General features: G+C 45.6%; 1 gene segment (V, D, J or C); it reads left to right on the top strand.

Moving 5' to 3' along the window:
• The first annotated feature begins 3,923 nt into the window (after positions 1-3,923).
• LOC109378511 (immunoglobulin heavy variable 3-7-like) lies at positions 3,924-6,084 on the top strand. The segment is given in 3 exon segments: positions 3,924-4,031; positions 4,135-4,464; positions 6,050-6,084. Coding segments are annotated over 3 exon segments (441 nt in total).
• Positions 6,085-8,830: the final 2,746 nt, after the last annotated feature.

Here is an 8,830-nt window from a genome sequence, read left to right as displayed (position 1 = left end):
CAGCAGAGTCGTCGCTCCCCAGGAGCCAACTCCACGGGCAGAACGCACGTGCACTACGTGGGATCACGCTGGGGCACGCGACTGGGATGCTGGGGTCACGCAGGGGTTCACGTGGGGGTCACGCCGGCTGGAGACAGGCAGCGCAGGGCGGGCAGCCCAGGTCTGGAGCCTGGACGACCCAAGTCTGCACTGATTGGCCAACCGCCCCAGGACCCGCCCCCGGCTCCGCCCCCGGCTCCGCCCCCAGGCCCTGAGCTGGAGCCCAGCCCCGCTCTCTGTCCTGGAGGCCTGGTCTGACCCAGGCTGTGCGGGCTGGTGCTGTGGAGGTGCCCCCACGTGGGAGGGCCAGGCTGGCCCCCAGGGCAGGGCAGCTGGAAGGGACCCAGCTCTTTCACCCTCAGTGTCAGCGGCCCCTCCTGCCCAGGGAGGGCTGTGGTCACCGCTGGATGCCTGGATTTCCAGAGTGGGAGATGGCAGAGAACAGGGGACCCCACCCCAGGGCAGGCAGCTCAAGTCCTTTGAAGTGTTAAAGGGACAGCAGCAGGTTTAGAAACTTTTCAGTTTACTTTCCTAAGTCTACCAGAGCACGGATTATTATTATCAGAAAGGAAATGGATATAAAAGGAAAAAATAAAAACCCACATTGCACCAAGGTTTGGTACGCCTGCGCCCAACCCACCAACCACTGACGACCAGGGAACAGCAGCAGAGATGAGCCACATGGGACCTGACACCTTAGTCCCCGTGAGGCCAAACCCCACAGTCAAGGAGAAAAGGACAAGAAACCAGGTCTCCTGACAACCAGACAAGCCACATAACCTCCTGGGAATTCATGGGAATAGATGACTGTGGTGTTGAAGTGAAGGGCAGATATGTATATACAGAGGGTGCCAAAGAATGTATACACATTTTAAGAAAGGGAAAAACTGTATTAAAATTGTAATACTCAATATATTGTCACATTTGACTTCTGCAATTACAAGAGGTGCTCAAAGTGGTTCCCATCAGCGTCCAGACACTTCTGATTATGGCAAACTGCTGCTACATAGACAGCATCTCCTAAATGTGTGCACGTGGTTTTGGTACCCTGTGTGTATTATGTAGGGAAAGTGAGAATATGCTCCGGCTTGGACAGATTGTATCCCACAAAAGGACATTACTGGTAGAGCTGCCTGGTGGGGCCCAAACCTAATCTTTTCTATGATCACCCAGCCTGGTCTCTTATCAGAGGAAGTAAAACTTCTTTTTAATTTCTTAGCCCAAAGTGGCTTCTTTTCTAATTTTTACTTCATTACATGCAATTGCAGTAGTTCCGAGAGAGGGAACTGTCAGTGATAAAACATGCAGCCTAAAAGAAAGCCTATAAAACTTTATTTGAGCCAAACTAGAATAGTTGCTGGAAAGCAAAGTCTCAACAGATTGAGAAAATGTTCTGAAAAATGGCCGGTTTGCAACCTATTTTATACAGTAGAAAGAAAGGAGGAGGCTTACATGAAATTCACTGGTGGTAGACTAAGGGGGTGGAAGAAAGCAAAGCGGAGAAATCTCTGGGATTGGATAAAAACGAAAATGGAGAGACACACACTGCTTTTACATTGGTGGGTGCAGGATAGTTAATAGCAATTTAGAAGACATAGAGATGGTATTTGGGGAACAAGATAATAAGGGATTACTCTGACATTCCAAGGGTATGTTATCTTAGATGCAAAAAGACAACAGACAGGCTCACCTATGGTAAAGGGTGACCTTTTATATGGAAGCTACAGGCCAAGGATGTGACTACCAACCACAACTTGCTTTTAGTTAGGAATTTTTCTGTTTAGACCATCTTATGTGGTTATTTTCAGTCTCCTGAGCTTGTCAGGTTTAACATGTGGCCCCTTTTCTGTCCACAGAGCTCTCAAATTGCTGTGAGCCTGGGTCTGACATGGACTAGCTATGTTCCTTGGAACAGGTATCGACCCTCTCAGGGTATTTGTTTTGTGACTTGTAATATTCCCCATTTTTATAGCTTAGAACATTCATTGCTTCATAGTGGGCACGAAATAAGTGTTAAGCTGCAAGACTTCTGCTGAGGCCTTTGCTCTGCCTCCTGACAGATCAGGAGAGCATCATTCGTGCTGCATCCAGGAAGGAGAGAGTTTCAGGGAGAAGCAGTGATCAACCACGACGACCACTACGGACATGAGGACAAGCAGCCTCTGCGGGGTCTGCCTCGGAGTGGTTTTACCTGAGTGACAGGTACAGAGAATGGCTCACACTGAATCACTAAGAGAAAAGCTGGTGAACAAGTGAAACATGTCAGAGCAGGATAATTTCAAAAGAGGGAAACCTGATGGTGGGAGAAAACAGGAGGACAATAATCTGAACAGATGACCAAAACAAGATGCTACATTGGTTAGTGAGAGGTGAACATACTATACACACAAGGGAAGAACCAGCGCTGAATAGACGGTGAAGGGAAGATGACTGATGGGCTGAACTACTTGTGGAGGGAGGGGAGGTGAGAGCCAAACCTGCATTCAAGAGAAAATAGTGGAATAAAGTGTGAGTTTAGTTTAAGTTCTAACAAATGAAAGCAAACCATAAAACAACCCTCTCCCCAGGACATGCAGTCCCACCTACAGGGGTACTGTTAACAGACTCCATAGGAATAAATTCAAGATAGGGAACTTAAAAAGAGAAAAAATGATAGTACTGAGTTCCCTTTAAGATGAGAAATACCCAATAATACCTTAGAGTCTAGATAAACACATGTAAGTAAGTTAAAATTAAAGTATATTTTGCAGCATAAGAGTGAACCAGGCTGTTTTCTAAATGGAATTAAGTTAATCAAACACACACAAAAAAGCCCTCAAGACTTAATTAAAATCCAACTATTGAAACCTCGCTAGCTTATGTTACAACGAACCACAAAATCAGTTGGTATCTGATCGACCATCTACTGAGGTCCCAGTAACTCTGGCCAAGGATCTTAGAAAATTCCTTTACAGGTGAAACATCAATTTTCCAGGAGGTATCCATGTCTTTTTTTTATGTAAAACATTCAATTACCATGCAGTACACCTTTAATTTACACAATGAGTCAAATATTTAAATGAAATTATTTTTAATAACATAAATTCCATAACCTCTAATCATTATTATTTGTATATACCTACAAAAGAAAATGCAATTTCATCTCTGTAGACTACCGTTGAAGCTGGTCTTACAAGGGAGCCTGGAGAATAAAACAGAAATGGGGACAGTGACGCTGCTGCATAGACAGCCCCGGACCCCAGAACTGAACACGCCCCGCGGCACGGCTCTGCTTCTCTGTGTGCGTCATGCTCCTGTTTTCCCAATGAGCCAACAGACGCTCCTGTCTCCTCAGACACTTGGTCCACCTGCTCCAGGTTCTAATCTGCTCTTAGTTTATCCTCTGAGCTCTCTACGGGGAAATAATTGTCAGATGTAACTTCCTGTGTCACCAATCTGCACCCACCTGTGTCTGTAACTTGTCCTCTGGTCATGGTGCTTGGATCCCCTTGGCGTGCTCTATACTGGTGGCCTTCGTGGCATATCACTTAAATTTTACCCTTTCTCTGCTTTTACCTTACATTTTTTCCTGCCTGGTCTTTTTAGGAGCTTTGCAACATGATCTAGTGTCCAGCCAGGTGGTCCTGACAACATCACTGGGCTTGTCTACCTGCCCTGCAGTTGGTTCAGGTGAGCAGCTGGCCCAGTGGTGAGAGGTACCGGCCCAGATACAGTGGTGTATTTTTACCAGACATGGGAAATGAACACATTACACTCTGTGAACATGCCCTCCATGTCAGAGTCCAACACCGGAGCTCCCTATATAGAAGGAGGACATGCAAATAGGGGCCCCTCTGCTGATGAAAACCAGCCCAGCCCTGACCCTGCAGCTAGGGACAGGAGCCCCAGCCTCAGGATCCCCAGGTGACCCCATTCCATGATCAGGACTGAACACAGACAACACACCATGGAGTTTGGGCTCAGCTGGGTTCTCCTTGTGGCCATTTTAAGAGGTAATTTATGGAGAACAGGAGACTCTGAGTATGCGAGAGAACATGAGTGAGAGAAACAGTGGGTGTGTGACAGTTTCTGACCAGGAACTCTCTGTGTTTGCAGGTGTCCAGTGTGAGGTGCAGCTGGTGGAGTCTGGGGGAGGCTTGGTACAGCCTGGGGGGTCTCTGCGACTCTCCTGTGCAGCCTCTGGATTCACCTTCAGTAGCTACTGGATGAGCTGGGTCCGCCAGGCTCCAGGGAAGGGGCTGCAGTGGGTTGCTCAAATTAATAGTGATGGAAATAGCACATACTATGCCGACTCAATGAAGAGCCGATTCACCATCTCCAGAGATAATGCCAAGAACACGCTGTATCTGCAAATGACCAGCCTGAGAGCCGAGGACATGGCCGTGTATTACTGTATGAGGGACACAGTGAGGGAAGTCATTGTGAGCCCAGACACAAACCTCCCTGCAGGGGACAGGGCAGCTGGGCTGCAGGGGGCGCTCGGGACACCAGGGGACGCTCAGGTCAGCAGGGGGCGCTCAAGACACACTGAGCACAGGGACCAGCCCCAAGAGCAGGTTTGGATTTGGGTAGGAAAGAAACTTCCTGTTGGGAACAGATTTCCTGTAAAATTTCTCAGCTGCCCCCAGGGACAAGTCTTGAACCATCTTTGTTCTATAATGTCTCCTATTCTCAGCAGCCACATACAGGGGGAAACACTGTTTACAATGACATTCAACAGCAACTTGGTTTCTTTTCTTAACTGAATTCCTGTGTGTCCTGTTTTTATTTCTCAACTGAGACCACCCTGAGGGTTTTTGTCTTCCCAGTGGTTGGGAAACATTTTCCAGAGAGAGACCCCAGCACAGTCCCAGCCCCTGTGTGCTGAGCTCAGGCTCTCTGCCCCCCACATGCCCACAGTGTTCCCACATGGGCCTTCCTTCACACAGACTCGCCTGGCCCCAAAGGGGATCAGCCTACAGGACCTCCACCCCCATGGTCTCTGTCCTCCCTAGAACATTTCAACGTTAACCTTTTGGTCATCATTTACTCACGTGTATATTTCAAACAACCTCAACATTTCCTTCTGTCACCTACTGTCCTAATTCTCACTAAATTCATTATAGACCCTGAGCTCCATGGGGCTGGAGCTCTGCTCACACTCCCAGCTCCCCCACAGTACCCGTCACAGAAGGGAGGTCCAGTAAATACGTGGGCATTCACATGCCCCCATGTCATGTCCTAATTCATCTCACCTGTGTGTCCATCTGTGGACACCCCAGGGCAGATTACACTCACTGGGTCTGAAGGGGGCCCGCTGAGCCCACATGTCATGGAAACATGATTCATGGTGACACAGGCACTATTGCAGGAGAGGGCTGTGTCATTTGGGGGCACAGCTGGCTGCTGACCCCTGTGACTCTCTAACAATGCAGAAGCCTTATGACACAGGTCATCCTGATGGAACCTCCTGTACATAGCACCATGTTTGACGCCTCATGGGTGACTGTGGTGACACAAAGGACAGAAAACAGAATAAGTGTGCTAGTCACTCCTCATGTCTCAGTAACCAGCCCGTACATAGAGTCAGACATTTGTGAGGTAAAGTTATGGGAAAGACATGAAGAAAGACTGAGACAGGATGCAGAAGTGGAAGTATGTTTAGGATAAATATTTAAAATACAGTAAAGGCATATAAGCTGAGTGTACTTAAGAAGCTGGATAAAGAATAGAGTATAATTGAGTATAACTCTCAGTGTAAATATTTAAATGTGATTTTCTGCCTTTTGATTATACTCCCTCACATCCTCTAAAAGTATAATGAATTTGCTTGTACACTCAAGCAGTAACTACAGTGCTTATATTGATTTAAGCAGCTATGCTTGAATGTTTGCAGTTATAAAGGAATTTAAATGCTGAAAGGTGCTCTCACTGTCTGTCTTCACATTATATTATCTTCCAAGAGCAGAACACTGATGTTTGTTGCAAAGGGCCCCTGAGGACTGGTCCCTTGTCAGGTCCCACTTTACAGGTTTCCCAGGACTTGCTGTTGCTCGTTACACATGAGCAGATAATGACCTCTGCTTTCTTGGTAAAGATAATAACCAGTGTGTCTGTACCATTTAGTGTCATTTAAGAGAGAAATTTAAGAAGGTGCATTTGAAGTCCCCTGATTCCTACAAGCCACAAGGTTGAGAATGAAAATTCTGGGAGTGAAGTAAACAGCTAGAAGTTTTCCATTGTTTCAGTCAATATCAAGGGCTAAATGTTGATGTTTTATAACGACGCTTTGAATCCATCTGTAGATACGTGCGTCCCCTCAGGGCTCACACAGGATTGTAGCCCAGGTTCAGGCTGCTGGTTGGACATCTTGATCCACTACAGCATTTTCTTAGCTTCCGTGTTACATGTTTTTGGATTGACTTCCACCCTCACATCAGCCAAGTCTCTAGGATGGAGGAGTGATTCTAAAATTCCTCAACTCGTCCATCTGATGGGCTTTCCTGCAGATATGAGAACCCACTCTGTTTGCAAAGCATCCCCAAATCATACACTGCTACCCAAACCTGTGTGTGTATTTCCTAGTTTTCCCCTAATTGACAAGTTCCTGCACCTGCAGTAACTTCCACCCTCTGGGCTGATTGTGCATCAGACAGAGGAATAGATTCTGAGGAAAGCTTTTAGTGTTATAGTAAGTCCTGTTTAGCAGCCTCCAGTTTTAATATTGATGTGTGACCTGTCAACTAATAATATTAGGTTCAGTTTCTCCATGAGGGTCTCTGATAAATGGAAGGTATGCACGGAATTTCCCTGATGAAAATGAAACACTTTTGAGACAGTGTTGGAATTCAGCCATGACTTGTGTCTGTCTGAGATGCACCACACAGAGTTTTGGGCCTCACCTAGAACCTATAACTCGGGCTAACTTTCCAATCAGGGATTTCATATCTCAATGACTCCAGATTATTATGAGTGGCTATTTCAGAGAAAAAAGAAGACAACCTGAACTGGTTAAACAAAGAGTGAAATCAGGACAAAATGAAACTAGAATCCTGATGTGTGTTTCCTGGATCTGGTTAATTCAACCATTCTTGTTACTTTAACTCACACTCATGGGAGTGCATTTCCCAGTTTTGCACATTGATACTTCCTGTGACTCAGCTTCAAATTCCAGTTAACTCGCCCCATGTATGGACACAGTGACATATTCCTAGGGTCACATGCAGACATGAAAGGGGACTCTGGGAGGGGAGGAAATGGCTCTACTGAAATTAAATTGAAGAACCTGGAAGCCCCACACACCCTGTCTCCTGCCCCCCTGGCTAGACTAGGTCACATGTCCACATAGACACAAATTCATATTGGAAAATGAGATTACATTGGTGAACATGAACATTTTTATATAATGTTGGATTAGTAAGTTCTAATATTTGAAGGTAAGATCAGTTATTTATTGTTTTCCTGTCAGTCAAAAAGGAAACATTATGTTCTTTATAATGTTAATTATTTTATTTGTTTGTTTTTCAATATTAGAGACTGACATCATATTTTCTATAACAAAATTTCTTTAAGCTAAATACTTCCAAATTTTTACATATACCTTCACCAAACTTTTTCTAGTCTGAGTTTCATCTATGTCACAAACATTTGGGATGCTCTTCATATCTCTCCATCATAATTATTGGGCCTGACCACGTTGAATCCTCCCTGTGATCCACCCTGTGATCCAGAAAAGAGACAGAGTTAAAGAAATCCCCCCGCCCTTTGTGTTCCAGGTACAGCTCATGCGTGGCACAGGACCCTCCTCCAGCACATGACTCAGATAAGATGTGTGGATAGTCCCCTGTGTGACAAGACAGCACCATTTTCTCCACAAAGTTCATCCTAAATTAATCTGGTGTTTTGGGTGGTCATCAGTGTTAACTAGTTGCCTTAAGGAAACGAGAAGTAAAATTTCACATACATCCATGATGAGCAGGTAATTCCAGTTTGGAGTTGGGATTCTAGGTTACAAGTCCCCAGAGACAGAGGCCTTCACCCTTGATTGCTGCATTTGAAAGAGATGGTTAGAGGCTCCTGAGGAAATAATTTGTGGGATTTAAACCTGGTTAGAGATGTTTTCCCTTGAAATGATTTCTGTACGTCTTCATCAGAACAAAATCCCTATTAACTAAGATAATTAAACTCTAGTTCATTCTCTCTCCTGAACTTTGGTCACCACCAGCCTGAGTGGAGAAAGACATACTGTTGCTCTCTTTTCTGTCCACTTCTCAATCTTTGCAAAATTTGTTGGAATTCCAGGAAGTGGATATTTTTTATGAAGAAATCATTCATGACACTTGTTAAAACGGTAAGGCAGGTTTTATTCAGGGGATAGTAGAAGGGCACATGGACCACTGCCATGGGGTTTCACAGTTGGGGATGGAGATTGGAACGAATGGAATTGCAACAAGGGAAAGTGGGACTTTATAGCCAAGAGTCAGGGAGGGTGTGGGTGGAGATTTACTAGGAGGAAAATAAGGGGCGAGAGGGGTTCTGGCTGAACCAACCTAAAGGACTTGCTGAAGGAAAGCCAGGGTGACCAGGCATTGCCCGGGGGATGGTGGGGGATGAGGGAACTGATCAGATATCTAGAGTTATCAGACACTGAGGGTGGGGATTTGGGTAAAGCTCCTTAGAAAGATGCTTGCTAAAATTGCCTGAGTTAGAGGTTGACATGCAACTCAAAATGTCCAGGCCTCACTGGATGTAGCATTCAGAGGGGCTTGGCCAACATTGGTCAAAGACAGACTGTGTGTCCATATGTAAAAAA

Source organism: Hipposideros armiger, unplaced genomic scaffold (assembly GCF_001890085.2).
Source record: "Hipposideros armiger isolate ML-2016 unplaced genomic scaffold, ASM189008v1 scaffold_2082, whole genome shotgun sequence".
In the NCBI taxonomy this organism is placed as follows: Eukaryota; Metazoa; Chordata; class Mammalia; order Chiroptera; family Hipposideridae; genus Hipposideros; species Hipposideros armiger.
Note: the sequence above shows the minus strand (reverse complement) of the source record. Positions and strands in the feature narration are given on the sequence as shown.